The 23,923-nt window shown below is 43.4% G+C and overlaps 1 protein-coding gene across 1 annotated transcript in view; it reads left to right on the top strand.

Annotated features, from left to right (window-relative positions):
- Window positions 1–21,249, top strand: part of NSMCE2 (NSE2 (MMS21) homolog, SMC5-SMC6 complex SUMO ligase) — a 318,295-nt gene extending 297,046 nt beyond the window's left edge. Inside the window, exons 5-7 of the mRNA XM_061606608.1 lie at window positions 5,531–5,634; window positions 8,029–8,135; window positions 20,846–21,249. Of these exons, the coding sequence (XP_061462592.1) occupies window positions 5,531–5,634; window positions 8,029–8,135; window positions 20,846–20,960 (326 nt within the window). The 3' untranslated portion in view covers window positions 20,961–21,249. The remainder of the gene's footprint in view (window positions 1–5,530; window positions 5,635–8,028; window positions 8,136–20,845) is intronic.
- The last annotated feature ends 2,674 nt before the right edge of the window (window positions 21,250–23,923 follow it).

Raw genomic sequence — 23,923 nt, forward strand, 5'->3', positions numbered from 1 at the left:
AAAGGGGCTTCCCCTCTGCCCAGTGCCCACCCACCCAATCTCCTCCCCTCCCTGCCCCTCCCCCAGGTCAGTGTTGGACTACTGCCTGGGAGACCAGGGTTCAAGTCCCCACACAGCCATGAAGCTCACTGGGTGACCTTAGGCCAGTCACTCCCTCTCAGCCTCAGAGGAAGGCAATGGTAAAACCACCTCTGAATACCGTTTACCATGAAAACCCTATTCATAGGGTTGCCATAAGTTGGGATCGACTTGAAGGCAGTCCATTTCCATTTTCAAACATGATTGCACAGAAATAAATCCCATTGAACTCAAAAAGTATGCAAATGATCAAACCTATTCTCCCTCCCATCCCTCTTGCCCCTTCCCTCCCACTTCCTTTGCCCCCCTCACCTTCCAATCCCCTCCTCCCCCTCCCCTTTCTCCTCCCCCTCCACTTCCTCCTCCCCATGGTCAGTTTTACCTATCTTAAGCATGAATGCATGGGAGTAAATACCATTGAACTCTATAAGCATGCAAATGATCAAACCTGCCCTCCCCTCCCCCTTCCTTTGCCCCCTCCAATCCCCTCCTTCCCCCTCCCTCTCCTCCTCCCCCATGGTCAGTTTTACCTATCCTAACCATGATTGCATAGGGGTAAATCCCATTGAACTCAATAAGCATGCAAATGATCAGGCCTGGCTTTCCCCTCCTTCCCCTCTCCTCTCCCTTCCTCCTCCCCTCTCCTCTTCCTTCTTCCTCCTCCCCTGCCCACTCCAGCCCTCCCCCCTCCCCCCGGTCAGTTTTACCTATCCTAAACATGGTTGCATGGGAGTAAATCCCACTGAACTTAATAAACATGCAAATGATCAAACCTGCCCTTCTCCTCCCTTCCCCCTCCTGCCTACTCCCCTCCCCCTCCTCCCCTCTGCCCTTCCTCCCCTCCCCCCCTTCCCATTCCCTGTGGTCAGTTTCACCTATCCTAAGCATGATTGCAGGGGAGTAAATCCCACTGAACTCAATAAGCATGCAAAGGATCAATCCATTCTCAGCAAACTTGCAAAGGATCCCATTTCTTACCTCCCAGATTAAAAAGCAGAGAAATTCACTAATAGGCAAAAAAAAGCTTGCAGTTTAAGAACGTACCTATAGCCCACAGATATTTCTATCAAACTTTAAAAAGCAGGGAAATTGGGCAGCTATAGTGAATGCACCAGGGGGGCAGGAGACCTGACCTCCGCTCTGAGATATTGGACTGCCCTACAAATTTGTCAAAATACAAACACAATTTGGGTTGGTCTTTCACAGTCCAATCCACTTCCTGTGTAGCTTGGAAGAATTTGGTAACATTGGTAGCAAGCCTTGAAGGTCAAGTTCTAACCTATTTGGAAGCCAGATCTGGATTTTTGATTGTTACTCTGAAATCTGCAACAATGATGTTCTGGAAGCAAGTAATGACATTTTTCTTGTGTTATATTGTGTTTTGGAGGGAGTTAGCCCATACACAGAGAGATAGAGAGAGATTTCAGTTTAATTGATTTGTGGATGCTTCATATTGTTTTATTTATTTAGTACAGGGGTAAGGAATGTGTGGCCCTCCAGATGTTGTTGGACTTCCAACCCCGTTTAGCCCCAGCCAATATGGCCAATGGTCATTGTTGGTGGGAGCTGTAGTCCAACAATATCTGGAGGGACACAGATTTTATCTCATTCTCTCCAAGGAGTTCAGGATGGCGTACAAAATCTCTCCACTTTTCCTCATAACAACCCTGTGAGGTAGATTAGGTTGAGAGATAGTGACTGGCCCTAAGCCATCCAGTAGGCTTCATGGCTGGCAGGGGATTTAAACACAGGTCTTCCCCTCTTCTTTTAATTGAAATGAGAGTTGAATTTCTCAGGAAGCTGGCATCTGCATCAAGTGTCACAGTCTGCGTTTTTCTCCCTGGCAGATGCACAGCCCTCAGTCTATCCTGGAAGTTTATTGAGCATTGAAATGTTTGCTTTCTTTAATGCTGTCTCTGTCTCCTCTTAGTTAGCCAGCATTTGTCTGAGTCGTTCTGCCTAGGAGATGTTTGGCCACGTCAAATTATAAAGAAATAGAGAAATGGATTTTATTTGGCGCAGGAGAAGGAAGGATGTGTCTCCAAATGAAAGCTGTTGCATAACAGACACAGCACTGTTCTGTTCTGCTACACTGGCCAAACTTCCTGGGCAAAAGCCACTGTATTCTGCAGATATGCTTTTGGTTTGCCTCTCTGCTTTGACAAATGACAGGAATTTAAGCTGGAGCAACAAAGGATGGCACCATATAGAAATGGCTTGATTTCCTCAACTGATTGAATCAGCTCTAGTTTACAGCCCACATTTTGTCACAAAATTCAGCCTTGCAAGGCTTATGCTGGGAACACAACCCTAGTGCTGCAGGAGTAAAGCATCTGTGCCTGGTTTCCGGGAGCCCTGGCTTAGGATCCACCTACCCCTGCACAACATTGCTGACAAGTCCACAGAAGTAGCTAGACCACTTTTTCTTTATTTTTTTAACCAGCCCACTTACACACATATGCCTATCCTGGTCATTTGTGGTACACTGAGGACCTAAAAAGGAAGGAGACACCCAATTCTTTCCCAGTTTATAAAAGCTCCCTTTCTGGGTTGCCAGGGATGATCCTTAATATGCCTCAGGTGAGTGGTTGTTTAGAAGCCTGGACTGTATAATTATTAATATTGTATCATAAGATGTAAAGGATGAGGCATGTCAGTTGTGCTGACGGTAGCAGCATTCTGTAATTGTGTGTGTCTTTATTTAGGGCCAGCCATGACAGTCCTGGAAGTCTCCAGTGCTCTGTTTAAGTACTAAATTATGGGAAGCTATTCCAGTGGTAAAATTATCATGAAAACCGAGGAAAGGTGGTGACAGAGATAATGTTGGTTTAACCTAGGGATGTCTCCATATGGTTTGAGGTCCATGTGTGCAAATCCAGTGAGATTAGTTGCAATGCCCCCAAAACATGGAGGGTGGTATGTTTATGACTATGAATGGAAGAATCTGTAAATTTTGGTTCTCTCAGTTTCTCGCTTTTCAAATCTTAAATTCAGTTCTGCAGCAATTCACATTTTTTAAAAAATTCCCATGAAAGTTCTTCAGTATTTTAGTGCAAATTTATCCAAATAAACACATTTTTTATGCAGTGTTTACTAATGAACACATTTTGTCAAGCAATTTCCTAATGTGCATTATTTTCACTAATATATTCATTTTATGCAGTCTTTTTGCTAATAACTGCATTTTTGTAAAAGTTATTTGGTTGCAGAACTGCATCGCAAAATTCAAATCAGTGCCCATTTCAAAGGATGGCTATATTTTGCTTCTCATATTGATTCAGAAAGCACAAATTTGATAGATTTGACTTTAAATGCAAACAATCACATTTCCCCTCCATACCTCTCTAGGATTGAGCTGAAACAGCCCTCCCTGTAAGTTTGGATCCTTGTTTGCCAGCCCTGGAAAGCCATCTCCTCCTCCTCCTCCTCCTCTTTCAGTGTTTCTTCAAGGGGAGTTCAAATGGGGATGAGAGTGTTCATGGTTCAGCTGCATAGCTTTGTTCCTACCACATACACACCCTTTCTGGCATTTGGCATTCAGCTCTTGGCAGTGGCAGTGGTAGCAGCAGAGGTGCTCCAGAGCAGCCCCAATCAGCTTTTCTTTTTACCTAGGCAGAAATGAGTCATCATATAGCCAATGAGACTGGCTACGTGATGACACTACTGTTGATGGCAAATGAAGCTAATTGTTGTAAGTCACCTAGAGACTATTAGGTATGAGGCAATGTAACAAATAAAATAAATACATGAATAAATAATTCCAAGTTCTTCCTGAATTGGCATTGCTGTCACTCTGAATTAGCTTCACTTGCCTTCAGTGGTTTCATTACATAGCCAAATCTGATAGGTTATGTGATGGCTTGCTTCTTCCAAAGTGGGGGTGGGTGGTAACCTTTTAAAAAATGGCACCTCAGAAGCAGCTGTTTGGGGCTGCAAAGACACTCCAAACCAGAGCAAGAGAGAAAGGCATGGGGTAAAACCTTTCCTTCATGGCAAGAAATTGAAAGTTCACTGCAGACCTAGTTATCTTAGAATTGGCTTTTTCTGTCAGCCAGTGCTTCTCAAGTGTTTTCTCAGAATTCATGCTGGGATGGAAATGACATTTGTGGTAAATGACTTACAACAGTGTTCTTCAATCTTGGATCCCCAGATGTTGATGGACCACAACTCCCATCATCCCTGACCATTGACTATACTGTTTGTGGATAATGGAAGTTGGGAGTCCAACAACATCTGGGGACCCAAGGTTGAAAAACAGTAACCTACAAACGAGCACATTTGGAGAACTTCTATCAAACTATGGGTGGCATCCCTGATACCTCAGGTGGTGCCTTATCACAGGCTTATTGTACAGCTTGTGGGATCTCACAAAGCACCTCAGGCCCGTGGCTCACAACTTTCCAGCTAACGGGCCCCACAGAAAGAACACTGCATTCTGGGTCTTCACTCAATCCAGAAATCTTTCTGTCCATGTAAGGACTTGCTCCACATTTTCTCTCACTAAGATGATAACCCATCCATTAATTTTTTAAAATACAGTGATGGCTCCATCCCATGACTGGGGAATGCACATACAAATTTTTAATATATAGTTATATCAATCAATTTGTCCATGTTGCTTACATAGTGACATAAATCCAATTGTCTATGAAGATTGTCTTCAACTAACTTCTACTAAGAGGAGACCCATTAAAATTAATGGTGTCGGTTAGTGATGTTCACTGATTTCAGTGGTTTACTTTGAGTAGAACTAACTTTGGCTACAACTCTCTGTGTTTACCATGGATGGGTGACTCTTTCCACCTGCCTCATGCTTCAGTCCTATAAGCCTTCATAAGGGAGCTGCTTCCAGAAGAACTCTTGAGGGGATTTTTCTGGCCTTTGGGGCTGAGGTAGAAAAGATTGGGGGCAGGGGTGTTTCTAGGCACTAACACACCTACTGAAGACTTTTTTGTTTAAGAAGGCTTTCACTGAGATGTGACCCAGTAATTTATGAAATGTTAATTGCATATCTGTAGGAATGGTTGTATTGTTTTGGAGCCTGTAGAAATGGATTTAATTGTTTTTAGAACTAGTTTTGTATCTAACCTTATTTTTATCTTGTACACTTTTTTGATAGCCTCAGGCTGTGAAGCACTTTATACATTTTAATAATAATAACAATAATAACAACAACAACAATAACAACAACAACAATAACAACAACAATAACAACAACAACAACAACAACAACAATAATAATAATAATAATAATAATAATAATAATAATAATAATAATAATAATAATAATAATAATAATAATAATAATCCACAGTGGAAAAGATCTTCCTCCAGGTCATTGCAAGATGGATCTCAGCAGACTGTGGTACAAGACCTCATCCAAAGAACTTAGCATAATTATAGCAGTCATACCTTTATTCAATGGTATTTCTCCCTCCCCTTTATTTTGTAGTTGGTGCCAAGCTGGATGCAGAAGAGAGCACGTCCCTTGAACAGGTCGATGAAGATATTGCAGTGACACAAAGTCAGATGAACTTTGTGTGCCCCATCACACAGGTAGGCGACACACACTGGCACCAGAGGGGGAATATCAATGGTGGCTTCACTGGCTATTCATAACTAAACAGTGGAGGCTGTTGGCTCTGATGGCAGTGGGGCAGTGAATCTGCTCTGGGTTTTAGTCTGGACTTTCAAGGAGCTGCCAAGGTGCTGGCAACTGTAACCATTGTAACTACGCAAACACTATTCATACTTCATAGCATGAAACAGTTGTAGATATATGCATACCTTGCCTATATTCCAGTTAAATGTTTATCCATTGTTTTGGCCAAAGCCCTCTCTATTACCCAGTACTAACTTAAGTGAAATCACCCCACACTGACTCCTGTACCGATTTTGGTAGTTCACATAATACGGTTCAGATAAGAGTGAAGAAATTGACGTGGTTAAGCTAGCGTAGGCAAGGTCTAATATGCAATTGAGCGCAGCCCCAGACTGAGTTCAGTCTTGCATTTTGTTTACTAGAATTTTGATGGTCTGCTGATATCCTTTACATTTGCAAAGCAAGAGTATATATTTCTGTATAATCTGTGTTAAGCTATCTGAGAATGCTTTCTTCTTTAGGAACAGAAGAAGTGCCTTGTTAGTTCAGATTGGGGTCACCATTCCTTGCAAGTATTCCAGCAACCAGTAGGTGTTTGGTGGTACCCCCCAAATTGGCCAGTGGTCCACCATCGGGCTGGGTATAAATGTAATAAATAAATAAATAATCTTCCTTCCACTCACCTCCGGTTTAACACATAGAAAGTTGCCTTATACGCAGTCAGACCATTGGTCCATCTAGCTTAGTACTGTCTGCACTGACTAGGAGCAGATCTCCAGGGTTTCAGACAGGGGATCTCTCCCAGCCCTACCAGGGGATGCAAGGGATTGAACCTGGGACCTTTTGCATGCAAAGCAGTTGCTGTCTGATTGAGCTACTGAATCCCTTGGCCTCCAGGAGGGTTGCCAGGTTCATGGCCTGAGACTGATCCTGTATCTTTAGGAGAAGAGAAAGTCAGCCAAGTGCAGGTGTTCTTGCAACACTGTAATGAGAAAAACCACAAGGTGGAATTCTCCCTTCCCCCTGCACAACTTTTAAAGATACAGAAGACCTTTTGGAGGCCGGGCCTGGCAACCAAGATGTCTTCTGTATCTTTAAAAGTTGTACAGGGGGAAGGGAGAATTCCACCTTGTGGTTTTTCTCATTACAGTGTTGCAAGAACACCTGCACTTGGCTGACTTTCTCTTCTCCTAAAGATACAGGATCAATCTCAGGCCGTGAACCTGGCAACACTAGTCTCCAGGTGTTTCTGTGCTGTAGCTAGAGATGCTATTGAAGCTGCTGAGCATTCTGCCCCCTCCCCACATGACCTCATGGGACAGAAGAGGCAGCATTCTATATAATGGAGCTCATCATTGGAATCGGCTTGAGTTCTTGAGCCTCTGCCCCACTGAAACAAGGATGGGCATTCTGTGGCTCCAACACCCATCAGCCCCAGCCAGCACTAAACCATTGATGATCTGAAAGAGATTTGCCATCTGAAACTGTGAAACGAGACGTCTCCCCTTCCCTTTCCCCTTCCAAACTTCTGTAGAGAGGTTTTTATTGCATTTTAAATCAAGCACCATGTTTAACCTCAGAGGTAGCTCGGATATCCAGTTAATTGATGCTTAGGAACTGTGAACAGATTGCAGAAGGTTGTGAATGCCCTTCCCACATCTCTCTGTGTTTGCAAACAAATTCTCCCTTGTTCCAGGCCTAGTTGAAATTAGCCTCCGGGAATACCCTTAAATGTTATAATCTAAGTTATAATCAGGGTTCTCAAAGTGGATTTGAGTGCATCTCCGGGTTCATTATGACCTGGATTGGCAATAGTCACGTGTCATGCTGAAGCTAGAGGAAAGGGGAGAATTCATGCATGAGAGAAGGATGGGGGAAGGTGCATGTCTTCTGATCCCTAAACCTCAGTTAATTGTATGTCTGCACTGGGCCCTGGACAGTTACCACTAGGTCTGGGAACTGAAGAATTTGTATGTGATTTTTCTGTATCCTGGAATTCCCCTCTAAACACATAACATACATTGTGCCAGCCAGTGCTCTCTCTCTCCCTCCCCCCTTAAAAGTTAGGACTAAAACTAGGAGTGAATTCCATTGCCCCACTGACATGGAGCCACCAGCCATCACTGCCCAGTGGGTATCTGTGTTAGATTTGATTGTGATATTGCTTCAAGATGTTTCATGGGAAGTGATTCATAAATTAATTAAATAAATAAAATCTAGGATAAGCTCATTATTGGTAGTCAGCAGTTATTTTCTGGGAGGGATGGAGGGATGCTACGGAGTTGACTTGAGGACATGACTAACCAGCTGAAGATCTCTGTTAAGTACAGCCAGATTAATTATTACAGGTGGAAATGAAGAAACCAGTCAAGAATAAAATCTGTGGTCACACTTATGAAGAAGATGCCATCCTGGAACTTCTCCGGAACAAAGAACAGCGTAAGAAGAAAGCCTGGTAAGCAGCAATGAACGTGTGGAGAGGAACTTCTGCTTCGACCCCAGACATAAAATGCATAAAAAGGCATTTCTTTTTGAAATGAGAGCCAGTGTGGTATAGTGGTTAGAGTGCTGGGTTATGACGTGGGAGATCAGGGTTTGAATCCTCACTCAGTCATGAAATTCACTGGGTGACCTTGGGCCAGTCACTGTCTTTCACCCTAACCTACCTCACAGGGTTGGGGAGGGGAGAACCATGTATGCCACCTTGAGCTCATTGGAGGAAAAGTGGGATATAAATATAATAAATAAATAAATGTTGCCATGTAAATTCTTAATTATAAATAGAGAAAAGGCTGGAGGGGGGAGGGAAGTATCGCTTCTTTTCTTCCCCCCCACTCCCCAAACTGGTAACACACTGCTTTGAAATCTGTATATCTGTCATGCAGTCCTTGGTAGATGAATGCACATTGGCTTAGATAATTTTGTCATTTGATTGTCCTGTTTTTTTTTTATGGTTGTATTTGCTTTGTAAGCTGAAACGTTTTTAAAAGGTAGCCTGTAAATACTTTTAATAAATAACTAAATAAATGAAGCTGCTTGCTCGCCACAAATGATGCCAGTAAAGACAAAATTAGAGCAAGATTATCACAATCCTTATAGAGTCTATAATATTATAGACAGTTACTGACATGAACTTGCATCCGAGACCTAACCTCTAGAATAGATAACAAGAGACTTGGGGGATTTCAATGTGGTGGTGGTGACAGCAGCGGTGATATTTGCCACTATCTTTTCTCTGTAAAAGTGTAGCATGAACCAGTAGTACAAGAGTACACTTGACAGCCGTTTACACAATCATGGCTGTGCTTTCTGGGAGCTGCCACAGTTGTTATTTGCTGGATTTCTCACCCGCCCTTCATGATAAGGTCCCGAGGTTGATTACAACAATATTAGAATGCAATATTACAATCAGTTAAAACACTTTATAATCAGGAGAAAAGGGTGGATCCTAAGTTGCTGCAAAGTATACTTAGTCACATCAATTTGCATAGCATGCTCTATGGAAACGAGATAAGTGTCAGGGGTGGACGGCTCAGTTTATTTCCGGTCTGGGTCATTTCCATATGTTCATTCATTAATCTGTTTCTGCATTAATCTGTGGTTTTAAAAAACCCCATACCTGAACAATCAGTTGTACATAAGTAGCATTTCAATATATATTTTATCACAAATGCACATTTGAATATGGAATATACTTTATCTCAGTATATACATTATCCTAAAATACATCATTTCATTTGTGAATCTTGATACATTTTTTTTTTACCCAAGAACTGTATTGCAAAATTTGGAGAAGTACAAAATCCAAAGAATAATTCCATTCCAATCTGTGTATTAGTCTGGGAGGTGCAAATTAGGTGAGTGCATTTAAAAATGCAGAATGAACAAAATTCTCTTCCAGCCCTAGTTTATCCATCAAGGTTGTATGAACTTGCTCCAGCATAACGGTTCGGATAACAGAGCTCCTATGACATTTAAGACATCGGTGGAGAAAGAAATAGCCATGTGGAGCATCTGCCTTGAAGCCAGACTCTCCTTACCGGCTAGAGTATGAAACTGTTCACTTAGGGGGCTTGAGAAGCCTCTTTCCTTGAGAGTTAAAGTTGTTCTACAGATTTTATTTCCTTTTCGAAACTGAAATCCTCAAAAGCAAATGAAGGCAAGCAAAAAACTGCTTGCTGTGATGATGGACCCTGTGCATCAATGGAATCACTGTGGCACGTTGTGTGCCTCCAAGCCGAGTATGACTTATGGCGACCCTATGAATCAGCGACCTCCAAGAGAATCTGTGACACATATGTGGCACCATTTATTTATTAAAATAAAATAGTAGAGGACCTTTTTTCAGCCTGAGGGTTGCATTCTGTTATGAGCAATCTTCTGGGGGCCATACGCCCTTAGTGGGCAGGTCCAGAGGCAAAAGCAGGTGGAGTAACAGATGCGATGCTTAACCCTTGTGCAATGGCCTACATTCCAGCCATACAAAAGTCAGAGGCTTTGCATACACACATCTCTCCATCAAGGCAAGCAAGCAGCTTTGTCACAGTTCAAAGACACTTTCCAGCTAGGCAAAACCATTTGAGGAGGATGTAGAGTAGCAATGGGCTCCATTTCTGCAGTAATCAGAGTTGCCATCGGATTATCTTTTTTTACTGATCAATCAACAAAGTTTTATTACAGTCAACAGACCACTGAATCATCAGATAAAAACAGATAATATTATTACAGTCTCATTTTAAGAAATATAAATGGAATATATATAAATAGGTGAGATAATACTTTTTTTTTAAATTAGAAAGGACCAAATAACACACAGTTGGTTTGGAGACTATCATTAATTAGTATTTCTGATATTCTCCGAGAGAATGTTGAAGTAGCAACTCTACGTGCCTGGTTTCCAATTAATTCTTCTTTTCTTCTGATTCATTTTTTTAAGTAACTTTGAAATCATCAATAGTGTGAGTGATACTTTTATCAACCTACTTTCTATGTGAGCTGTTCAAATGTGTATTCTCTTTCACTGATGTGAATGAGGTGTTGATTGTAACTGACAGACAAAGCAGTAGTGTGGAATGAGTGTTGATTGTAAGCAGCTGGTGGAAAGACACTGATTTGATTATCTGGTTAAGCAGGTGTTGGACTGCGACCTGGGAGACCAGGGTTCAAATCCCCACACAGCCATGAAGCTCACTGAGTGACCTTGGGCCAGTCACTGCCTCTCAGCCTCAGAGAGGGGCAATGGTAAACCACCTCTGAATACTGCTTACCATGAAAACCCTATTCATAGGGTCGCCATAAGTTGGGATCAACTTGAAGGCAGTACATTTGCATTTTATTTAATCTGTAGTGCACTTGAAAAAGGAATGTAAATAGGCAGTCATTACAGAGTTCAGAATAAAGATCGATACAGCTGGAGATTCGTGAATAAATAGCAGTGTGTGTGTGTGTAATGAAAAGATATTGGACGAAAAAGGAATTGGATTGTTAACAACTACCAGGGGTCCACACTTAAAAATAAAACATAAAAAAGGAGAGGATTCCATCCCTAGTATGGAGCAGACTAGTAGAGGGCATAGTCTGGGAGAAGGGGTGTGGCCTGGGGAAGAGTCCCAAGGGCCAAATAGAGAGGCCTAGAGGACCATTCCCCACCCCTAATTTAAATTAACTAGTCTGCTCTTCACTAAACCTCCAAGTACAGTACATTATTGACTGGAGAGTCGAGGACAGAGCCATAAGTTTAATGTGATAATGTGTGTCTGGTAAGGGCTGCATAGTATAGAGAAAACCAACTCTTCTTTAATACATGACAATGTTCAGGAAGTGCCATGAGTAAGTGGAGGGGTTATCTGGAGTACCAGCACGAGAAGAAGAAAAAATCAAGAGGATTTACTGCAGGGACATGCTACCACCATCATGCTGTTGATTTGAATGCATTTTGAGCTCCCAAGTTTTGGGTGTCCTAGCCTTGAAAGCAGCCAGCAATGCAGCCCTACATATGTCTTCTCAAAAGTAAGTCACACTGAGTTAATTAGGCCTTGATGCCACAGAAATGGAGTAAAACAAGGGTATATCAAATCTAGATGACCATCTTATTTGAGCACAACATTGTCCCCTTCTGTTCCTTGATCCATCTGCCCATCCATTCCAGGTGATACAATGTGTAATTTATATCTCAAGTTATAATTAACACCTAGAACAATATTAAAGTGAGGACTCAAATGAAACATCTGCACTACACAGTTATGAGAGGATGTGTTCTAACTTGTTTTCTGGAATGTTCTGAAGCATCCTGGCTCTACCTTTGGCAACTTTTGAGGTAGTTCAACAAGTGCCCAGTACCACCACTGCCCTCTATAAACATTATTTCTGGCCAAACTCAAGTTGTTTATTTATTACATATATTCTGAACGCTCCCTTGGCTTTTTTTTTTAACAGCTCCCTGCAAGTAGACAGCTAACATATCAAGGAGAAATGTTCTAACCCAACTCACTTTGTTAGCAAGCTTTCAACATGAGGGGAGTTTTTTTAAGCAAGGAAGCTTTCAGAAATAGTGGCTTGAATCCTAAAATCCAAGGCTGCTCACAGAAAGGGGTTCACCTCACTCATACAAGATGCCTCTTCCCAATTTTGGGTGTTCCCATCTCTCCCAGCAGCCCCCATACCCCGTCCCATGCCATTCAGGAGGGTCCCTCTATTTTCTGGAGAGGATTTTTTCAGGAGGCATGGGGGGGAGTGAGGATAAGTTTGGCCCCATCCTTGAACTTCTTTCTGCTTATGGATCGCAGGATCCAATCCAATGTCTCCCGTTTCACACCATATATTTATTCCACTATTATTTCACTTTAAGCAGTCGTACTTAAAGAATCTTGGGAAGTGTAGTTTGTGAAGGGTGCTGAGAGTTGTTAGGCAATCCCTATTCCCCTCATAGACTACAATTGGCAGAGTGGTTTATCAATCAGTCCCTCTTCCCAGAGAACTTTGGAAATTGTAGCTCTGTGAGAGGAATAGCGGTCTCCTAACAACTGTCAGCACCCTTCACAAACTACAGTTCCCAGGTTTTTTGGGGGAAGCCATGACTGTTTAAAGTGAAATAATAGTGTAATAAATGTATGGTGTGAATGTGGCCCCAGACTGCTCTACCACCTTATTCTACTGTGTGGTATAGATCACATTTGAGATATTGTGATGGGACTGTTGCAGTGTGCTCTATGTGGGGCTGCTCTTGGAGTCAGTCTGGCATATTTCTCAGTGGTGTCCTGACCAAACCCACTGAAGTCAGACACGAACATGGAAGTGTGCTTTTCTGTAGGAGATTTAATAGAAGGTTTTTGTTCAGAGCGCTTCATGAATCAGCTTACAGGTTACACTGAACTGAGCATCTTTACTTGGAGTAACAAGACACAACTATACTGCGCTAAGACATTGTCACAGCAACTAGTCCCACCCCCTCACCCTCTTAAGTAAGGAAGGGTGGGCACCCTACTTGCGTGAACTGAGTGTCACTGTTGAGAATGCACATGCACATGAGCACTCCTCCTCAGAGGGGCCTTGGGGACGGGCTGAGTTTGAGGGTGCAACAACCTCCAAGTAGGGTGGCTGCTCTGCCTCAGCAGGATCCTCCACATCAGAGGGAGGGAGCCTGGGCTGTGGTGGCAGCTAAGTAGGCATTGGAAGGGGATGAACGTTGGGCAGAGAGGCAACTGCCTGGTAGGACTGAGCCTCCTCACGCATAACTGGAGCTATAGTGCCGGACCTGTTACTGTCCATGGCGTGAGAACTTTCAGAATCCAGCACACTTGTAGGCCCGACACTGGAACCGTCATCCCATTCAAAGTCTTCGTTCTCGCCACTCCACCCCCTTTCTGTGGGGCTCATGACAGGTGATGGAGCTAGATGTAATCATGTCACACCTCTCCTTAAAAAAAGCCTGCACAGGCTGCCTGTTTGCTACTGGGCACATTTTAAGGTGCTCACTTTGATGCAATAGAGGCCCTACATAGCTTGGGACCAAAATATTTGAAGGAATGCCTCTCCCATTCCTTGCCAACTTATGCCTTGTGATCTGATGAGGATGCCCTACTGTTGGTTCAGTCTACAACCGTGGCCTGTCCTGTGTGACTCTTAGCAAGGCCTTCTGTGTTGCAGCACCCCAGTTGTGGAACTTCCACTGGAGGTATATTTGTCTCCCTCCATTATGTCCTTTCAATGACTATTGAAGATATCCCTGTTCTGTTTGGCCCGTGGAGACTGATGAGATGGTTGGTTTGTTCTGTTCACTGTGAATCATGCACTGCTGAAATTTTGTGCAAATTTAATGAGTTTTATTAATTTTACAATTCTAATTTTGTTTTTTTTATGTTTTATTTTATTGTAATTCTTGTAATAAGGAAAGAAGGATTCTTGTAGATGCTCAGAGTTTCAGGCATATTATTTATTTTATTTATTTCATTCCATTTCTATACCGCCCTTAGCCAATGGCTCTCTGGGCGGTTCACAGCAAGGAATAAAATACAATACAGTAAAAATCAGATAAAATCCCTAAAACAGACAACTTAAGCATTTAACAACATGAAATAAAGTAACTAACATAACACAATGAAAATGCCTGGGAGAATAAAAAGGTTTTGACCTGGCGCCGAAAAGATAGAAGAGTAGGCGCCAGGCGCACCTCATCGAAGAGACTATTCCATAATTCGGGGGCCACTACTGAAAAGGCCCTAGATCTAGTAACAGCCCTCCGAGCTTCCGCATGGGACGGGACTTGGAGGAGGGCCTTAGATGTTGAACGTAGTGAGCGGGTAGGTTCATAGCGAGAGAGGCGTTCCGCAAGGTATTGTGGTCCCGCACCGTGTAAGGCTTTATAAGTCAAAACTAGCACTTTGAATCTGGCCCGGAAACAAATAGGTAGCCAGTGCAAACGGGCCAAGACAGGTGTTATATGTGCTGACCGTCTGGTCCTCGTCAGCAGTCTAGCTGCTGCGTTTTGCACTAGCTGTAGTTTCCGAATCGTCTTCAAAGGCAGCCCCACGTAGAGTGCATTGCAGTTGTCCAATCTCGAGGTTACCAGAGCATGAACGACTGAGGCGAGGTCAACATTATCCAGATAGGGGCGTAGCTGGGCTACCAGCCGAAGATGGTAGAACGCATTCCGTGCCACCGAGGCCACTTGAGCCTCAAGAGACAGGAATGGATCGAAGAGGACCCCCAAGCTACGAACCTGTTCCTTCAGGGGGAGTGTAACCCCATCCAGAACAGGTTGAACATCTACCACCTGGGTCGAGAAGGCACCCACCAACAGCGTCTCAGTCTTGTCAGGATTGAGCTTCAGTTTGTTAGCTCTCATCCAGTCCATTATCGCGGCTAGGCAACGGTTCAGCACGTTAACAGCCTCACCTGAAGAAGATGAAAAGGAGAAATAGAGTTGCGTGTCATCAGCATACTGGTGACAACGCACTCCAAAGCTCCTGATGACCGCTCCCAGCGGCTTCATATAGATGTTAAAGAGCATAGGGGACAGGACCGATCCCTGCGGGACTCCACAATGGAGAGTCCAGGGCATCGAATAATGTTCCCCAAGCCCTACCTTCTGGAGACGACCCGCCAAATAGGAGCGGAACCACCGCCAAGCGGTACCTCCAACTCCCAATTCCGCAAGTCTGTCCAGAAGGATACCATGGTCGATGGTATCAAAAGCAGCTGAGAGGTCAAGCAGAATCAACAGGGTTACACTCCCCCCGTCTCTCTCCCAACATAAGTCATCATACAGGGCGACCAAGGCTGTTTCGGTGCCGAAACCGAGTCTAAAACCGGATTGAAATGGATCCAGATAATCGGTTTCATCCAAGAGTACCTGGAGCTGGTTGGCAACCACACGCTCTAAAACCTTGCCCAAAAATGGGATGTTCGCAACCGGTCTGTAGTTGTTCAGATTATCTGGGTCCAGGGAGGACTTCTTCAGGAGTGGTCTCACCACCGCCTCTTTCAGACAGCAGGGGACCACTCCCTCTCTCAAGGAGGCATTTATCACTTCCCTGGCCCAGCCAGCGGTTCCAGCCCTGGCAGCTTTCACTAGCCAAGAGGGGCAAGGATCCAGAACAGAAGTGGTTGCCCGAACTGATTTACAGCAATACACAAAATAATATATTAGCACCACAGGTGAAAAGGTAAGAGTATGATTATAGCTCTCCACAAATTGCCAGCAAAGCATCCTTACCCCCTCTTGAGGTGTGCAGACAAGCAGCTTAGGAAACTACAGAGTGGAAGAGGTTGGTGTGGGACAACATTCCCAGGAAAGTTTCAGTGCCTGCTCTTGAATATATTCAATTTTTTAAAGGTTCTGTATTTTAAGACTACTTACCATGATTTTTTTTTTAATTTTGTCACAACTAAACCAATGGTCATTTCAAGATAACTCTCATGCATCCTGCCCACATGTTAAGACCCTCAACAGAGGCCCTCCTCACACGTTTGTTTCTAACAACTGTAAGGTTTGCAGGCCCCGCACACCTCTGGAATTTATTTATTATTACATGCCAGAAAAATATGTATTTTGTATTTTCCTTTTACGTGTGTTTAATTGTGGTAGCCTATGGCTCTGAGCAGTAAAGATTAATTTCATTTCATTTATTATTACGATATCCTGCCTTTCCTGCAAGGAGTTAAGGCAGCATGCAAAGTTCTCCCTCCTCCCTGTTTTTTTCTCACAACACCCCTGTGAGGTAGATTAGGCTGAGAGACTGTGGCTGGCCCAAGGTCACCCAGAGAACTTCAAGGCTGAGTGGGGATTTGAACCCTGGTCTCCCACGTCCTAGTCCAACACTCTAACCGCTGCGCCACACTGGCTGTCATTGCTAGTAGGGGTTCATTGAGTCTCCTTTAGAAAAGCTCTAAAAAACATTTTTTTCCATTGGCCTTTGCTTGATATGATGTTTTGCCTTGTAATAGTGCAGCCAAACCTGCATTTGTGTTACTTTGGTTTGAAGTGGGTGGGGGAGTTTTTTACAATTTTAATTGTGTTTTTATTAAAGGTGTTTTGTTTTGTTACATTGTGACTGCATTGTACTTCCCAAGCCACCTCGAGATTGCATGTGCCCTTAATGGTGGCCTAAAGGTGTTTTAAATAAATAGACAAACAACTCCCCTTCTTAAACACCCCCCCCACACACACACACAGAGTGTCCTCCTCCAAGAATAATCTCTTTGCTGGGGTAGCATCAGCACTTCTGTGTCACACCGATCACTTTTTGACTCAAGTCTTTCAAGGCACTTTACCAGAATTAATTAATCCTGGCAAAAACATGTGCCAGATAGATAATAATTATCCTAACCTCTTTGTAGACTGGGAGAAACAAACCCCAAACTGTGAGACTCCGCGGTTAGCCCAAGGCAAACGCTAAAAGCAGAGAGACACAACACAGAGGTAATGAGTGCTGACTCCGAATGCTGAGTCTGAGGCAAAATCTCTTCTTCCCAGGCAGAAATTGGTCCCTTTGGGTGAAGAGAGTGCGGTCTCAAAAAGGGTTTGGGTTGGGTCCCTCTCTGCGGAGGTTTTGGTCTCAAATGTTTGGACCATGGCACAACAACAGTTGTTATTGAAGGTTATCAAGTAGCTTGTCCTATGCACAATCATTGTGCACAATGGGTGGTGTTCAACACTAGTCCTACTCACAGTAGACCCATTGAAGTTAATAGACATGACCAATTCAGGTTCATTAATTTCAGTGGGTCTACTCTGCGTAGGACTTACTTGAATACAACCATGTGTGAGCAATTTGATAGCCTTTGATAACAGTTCCCTTATATGCTCCTTGTCAGCAATGGCTTTTTATATAGATGGACACCTTAGATACAGAGCTGCTGTCTGGCTCTGAGGAGGTTTATGTGCACGCACACCCTGGCTTGAAATGTCTGGGTTGTATCCAACTAAATTCTACTCATAATAGACCCGTTGAAATGAATGGATCTGAATTAGTCATGCCCATTAATTAAAAGGGTCTACTTTGCGTAGAAGGTAGTTGCATACAACCCATTGACTTCAATTTACATCTGGTTTCAGCCCCCTATGAGCTGGGCCTGTCTCAAAATGGGATCTGCATCCCACCTGCCCTCATAAGAACATAAGAAGAGCCTGCTGGGCAGTAGTGTAGTGGCAAATTCAGAAGTGCATATAAATTCATTATAGTCCCAGCCACACACACCCTTTTTTTGTTGCCGGGTTGAGAATGAGATCCTTGTTAGTGCCTTCTTCCACAACAACAAACATCCCTAGGAACCAATAAGCATGAAAGGGGAGAGTGTTGACTACTGAAAAGATTCTTCTCACTGGCTGACTCATCACTGATTGGCTCCAATCAGCAGGAAAGGACAAGGAAGCATGTTAGAAGACTCTTCTAATTGGTAAGCACTCCCCTTTCATGCTATTTGGCTTGTAGGATGCTGGAGACATAGGAACCCTGCTACCAATAAAATAAGCGGTCTAAGACCCCCTGAGACCCTGGACGATATACCCCTGCTGCTGGGTCAGCCCAATGGCCCATCTAGTCCAGCATCCTCTTCTCACAGTGGCCAATGACATGGCTCTTTGGAAGCTTGCAGGCAGGACCTGAGTGCAACAGTGTTCTCCCCACTTGCAATTCCCAGCAACTGGGATTCAGAGGAATACTGTCTCCGACATAAGCAGCAGAACTCAGCCATTGTAAAAAGAAACATACAAACAAACTTGCTTCTACCAAGAGGCACTGAAAAAGGCCCTTTAGCAAACTGCAGATTTAGCTGCTCCCATAGTGACCCCTATAATGAACAAGCCTTTCAGAATTCATTGCCATGAAAAGCGCTCACTGTCTGCCAAACCTCATAAGGACTAGAGACATAGCTTTCATGCATTATGTGCCATGCATGGGAGAACCGGGGTGGACAAATATTTTTGCTGCCCTTTCTGAAGAGCAGACCTGTACAGCTAAGGTGTGACCCACCAGGCTGAATGCAGACGGCCAACTGTGGACTGTGCAAGTGTCTCTCTCTCTCTCCACAGCACTTCTTATGCTTATGAGAGGCCCCACAAAGCGTCTCCTTTGCTATAAATGATTAGTTATTATTTGTTTATTTACAAAATTTCTTAATCATTTTATATTCAAGAAGAATCTCAAAGCAATCAAAAACAAAACCATGATACAACATACTGATATTCATATACAAACCTATTAAAAATGCCTTTATACTGTTCCAAAAACTGACAGAGACAAGGGCAGGATTATCCTGCCAGGAAGGCCTATTAGAATAAAAGTATCTTCAATAGACACCAGCATCCCAGATGGCACGCTGAGCATCATTTCATGCTAGGGATCATGGGGCTGGTCATTTTCTTTGCCTTTGCTGTGAAGGAAAGACCTCACTCCTGCATTGAAGTAAGCCCTCATGGCTGTCTCTTCCCCTCCCGTTCCCCAAAGTAAAGCTAGTTTGGCTTTGGGAAGGGGAAGGGAAACTGGCTGAGAAGAGGAGAGTAAAAAGAGAGAGTTGCCTTGAGAGTTCATATCAAATGCTTGGGGGAGGGAAAACCTTGTGGCTTTTTGTGTGTTCAACAGGAACCAAACAGCCTAAATGTTTTTGGGGCAGCCTAAAGGAGGCTCACACATCCCTACTTAGAGTAGGGGACATATGGTACCCAATTCTATGCTTGAGCGTTGTTTCCATAGACTGAAAAAAATAGACACAATTGGTGTTCAGCACACCGATTGAGTATCCCTGCAGTTTTGTGAGTATTTATTATTTCCCATGATATTTGCTTCACTGCAGTTTCTCAGCGTGGCCCAAGGCAAGCCACTTAACTTATCTATCCCTCTGTCTCTTCAGACTCATCAGGCATCAATGGGCTGAGAATTTAGAAGTTATCATTTGTACAGTTCTTTGAAGGCATAAAACAATAAGCAAAGATTATAGTCTGTAATGCTATTACCTATTATTACCACCACAGGCAAATTGTGTTCCACTTAAGACTGATCTACAAGCAGAAATGTTCATCTATGTCAGTGTAGTCATTCTCCCCAAGGGCATCCATTCCCACCTGCTTAGATAATTACATTCCTCTTCATGTGTCTCCCTAGAACAGATATAGCAAGGAAGGTCAACATCAACCCTGCTGGCATCTAGCTGGTCTCAGAAAAAGGAGAATCTAGGAAACACCACATATCTTTATTTAGCTTTTTTTACTTCATAAATTTGTTTTATGTGGGGAGATTGGTGCACGACAATCAACACACAATCTTGACAGAAAAAGGCTTTGATCCAATGGCATGGATACCATGACGATGGGAAGTGTAGTACAATTTATAATTCGTAAAGTGAATAGAGCGGAGCAAGAAAACCTGACAAAACAGAAAGCCATTAAGATAATTCCAGTTTCTTGTTCACTAGTTAATACAGTTCTCAAATCCCTCTTCTTTTCTGTGTTGATTGTAGATGTTGTTGTTGTTATTGTTAACAACAACAATACCAAAACAGTTTCAAATTACAATCACAAGAATAGGGTAAGTCCTAAAAATGTACATCTCAAGTGTCAAAGGCCAGGGTAAAGAGATGCATCTTTAGCGTATGACAAAAATTGTACAGTGAAGGTGCTAGATGCATCTCTGTGGGAATTCTGTGACTTAGGGGCTGCCACAGAGAATGTCCTCCTTGAGGTTCTGGAACTACCAAGAGGGCCCCTTAATACCCAAGGGGGGCTGTAGGGAAGGAGATGGTTCTTCAGATATTTGGGGGCCAAGTAGTTTAGGGCCCTAAAACTAACATGAACACCTTGAATTTAGGGCCTAGGCACAAACATGGAGAAATGTAGAAGATCCTGACCCATAAAATCCAGTTCACCGGATCTGTTTTTGCATAATATTATATATAGTATGTCAGTTCCAGAATCTTTTAACATTTTCCCTGCATAGAAAGGCAGACATTAACTGTATGACGAGTGGTTTTGAAGCTAATGTTTTGCTGTTGGGGTTATTGCTGTGGAAAAGTGGATAGGAAAAAAAGACTCCCGCCTGTGTTCAGTTTCCTTTTCCTTTTCACTAGCCAATCAGAACCACCACTGGATCGAAAGGTAAACCAAAGTGAGAAATGCCATTTTGCTGATTTGGATGGTTGTTTTTTTACTAGAGTCGCTTTCTCTCTCTACAGTTGCCCCAAAATTGGCTGCAACAACCTCGAGCTCAAGAGATCAGACCTGGAGCCCGATGAAGTCCTTAAAAGAGTAATTGACAGTCAGAATAAACAGAGCCGGTCAACACAGTAGAACTCAGCTGGCGGCTCCAGTGGTTGTTACGACAAAGAAAATGTGGTGTTAGAAGAGGTTGCCTGAGATAAGTCGCTGCTTGTCATGTGGTTGTGTAACAGATTGTTATTTCAAGTATTCCAATTGCAGGCAAAGTTGAAGGCCTGACCTGTACCTGAAAGCATTTTCGTTGCTCTTTGGAGAGTGCCAAGTGTAAAATGCTGCCATTCAACATGGTTTGTTTGTTTTTAAAAATTGTTCATCCTCCATTTTTACGTCTTGCATTCTGTAAATAAAGAATGTGAAGGCTGCCTTTCTTTTTTTCTTTATTTCTCTTCTTTTCCCCCCCAAAACATCCCAAGTAAGAGTTCACATTGCATAGTATTCCATAAACCTTTCAACAACAACAACAAAAGTCTGTATATGGCAGATTCTTGCTTTTGTGTGTAAGACTTACAGAGCAATCCAGAACCCCTTTGCCCTGGGCTGCGATAGTGGTGGTGGATTGGACAGAGGTATCATTCTTTCAGCCCTGCCAGCATCCATTGGCCTCCCTCCAGCCTCTGCCTGTGGAGTGACACCGGAGTCATTCCCTGGTACTCCCCCTTCCATCCACTGAATGTGGGGATGGACAAAATTGCTGCTGGCAGAAAGTCCCAAAACAGGGCTTTTCTGGGGGATGAGCTGGCCCCACCATCATCACATCATCATTGTTGTTTATTGTTGTTATTATTTAAATTTATATTCTCCCCTTCCAAAGGGAGCCCAGGGCAGCAAACAAATGATAAAGCACTAAAAAAAGTCTTTAAAAAAAATCTTAAAAAACAGTTGCAACACAGATGCAGACTGGGATAAGATATTTACTTAAAAGGCTTGTCGCATGATGGCATCAGAACCGATTTGGACCTCATCAGTGCAGCAGCTCCAGGCTGTGCAATCGTTGACCTGCCCCCACCACCTTCTGCCCCAGTCACCATGCACAGCTGGGCTACAGATGCAGCGGTAGCCCGGCTGCTCTGTAAAGCACCACCGGGTGGGGTGAGTTTGGAGATTGCTCCCTTAAGCATGAGATCCCTAGTCTTGATGTCAGCAAGATTCTGTATATATAATGCAGTAGCAGCCCTTCAAAACCCTCAAAGAATCCATGTGCCTCTCCCTGAATGCAGCCAGCACAGAGGAGCAATAAAGAAGTGTGAACTGAGGCTTTGGTGGTCCAGGGAAGGTCTCAAAGAACAAAGTGGTCCTAAGAAGTGAACAGAAATGGCCTGATAAGTTATTTATTAAAGGCAATCATATCTCACCTTTCTTCCGAGGAGTCTGCAGCAGCATACAAGGAGTTTTCCCATAACAATCCTTGTGAGGTAGGCCACACCAAGAAAAACTAACTTGCCCAGGGGTGGTCACAGTGCAGTCCTCTAATGTCTACCCAGAAGTAAATTCCATTGAGTTCAATGTGTGTACAGAATTGCAATCTCAGTTACTTTTGTGACTGAGTAGAGATTGAAACGTTCATCTCCCTGGTGTGAGCTTAAAAAGAGCCAATCCAAAAGTGTCTCATGGTAGGAGATATAAAAAGTGGAAAATGAAGAAAGTAGCAGACAAAGAAGAAAATAAAAGACTAACAGGAGGTGCTGTTCTGTGGAATTAGGAGAATGAGGCTGGGAATCAGAAAAGTAAATAAAGGACTCACATTCTGATGTGGGCTGGCTGCTTTTTCTCTCATCTGAATTCTGCCTTGCAAATGAGTTTATTCTGTACCATTAATGGCAAAGACAGACCATGTTTTTGTACATCACCACGAACCTAAACAGAGGCATGTCATTGCAATTCTTATGCTATGGTTGAACAATTCAGACAAATTGGTGCAGGATGCAGTGTAGTGGCCATCCACAAACAGAACAGTCTTTTGAAATCGCTGCATGGTAGGGCAGGAATGGGGAACCCGTGGCCCTCCAAATGCTGCTGGACTCCAAATCCCATCAGCCCCAGCCAGTATGGCCATTATCACGGATGATGGAACCTGTAGTCCAGTAACATCTGGAGAGCCACAAGTTCCCCATCTTCTGTGGAAGGGGATGGAGATGTAAAGAATGGGCTCCAGAAGCTTGAAGTTGGCCAGCAATTTGTTTGGCCACTCCTTTGACCTCTCTGAAGATCTCCTGTTGGCCTAGGAAATCGAGGACTGTATCCTTGTTCAATAGACCCAAAAACAGAGCCGAACCACATCCAGAATATTATTTATTTATTTATTTATTCCAAGGAGCACATGCTGGTATCCATGGTGCTCCCCATTTTATCCTCACAGTAACCCTGTGAGGTAGGCTAGGCTGAGAGACCGTGATTGGCCCAAGGTGAGCTTCATAACTTAATCGGGATTTGAAGCCTGGTCTCTCTGAGGTCCTACTGGAGTTAGTAATCTGGACCATGTTTCTAGTCCGGGGTCCTATATGGTTTAAGGATTGTAGTTCTTTTACTTTCTTTACTACATTTATATTCCACTGTTCTGTTAAGGCACTCAAGAGAATTTGGTGGAGAGGCTGTAGCTAAATGGTAAAGCGCATGCTTTGCCTACGAAAGGTCCCAGGTTCAATCTCTGGCATCCCCAGGCAAGACTGGAATAAGGTCATTGTCTATAAAACTAAGGAGCCACCACCAATTAATGTAGATCAGGACTGGGGGAACCTTTGGCCCTTCAGATGTTGCTGAACTACAACTCCCATCAGCCCTAACAAGCATGGCCAATGGCCAGCGATGGTGGGAGCTGTAGTTCAACAACAGCTGGAGAGCCAACGGTTCTTCACACCTGGAATAGATAGCACTGAGCTTCATGGGCCACTAATCTGACTTGGTGTGAGGCAGCTTCCTGTGTTCCTAATCTATAAGGCAATACAAAAGGAATAGGAAGATGAAAGTAAACAAGCTTCAGGTACCAGCATTTCATTCAGATGCAGCCAAGTTGGAATGGCTGTTTGTTGGTGGAGGCA

This window comes from Rhineura floridana, chromosome 1 (assembly GCF_030035675.1).
Source record: "Rhineura floridana isolate rRhiFlo1 chromosome 1, rRhiFlo1.hap2, whole genome shotgun sequence".
Lineage (NCBI taxonomy): Eukaryota > Metazoa > Chordata > Lepidosauria > Squamata > Rhineuridae > Rhineura > Rhineura floridana.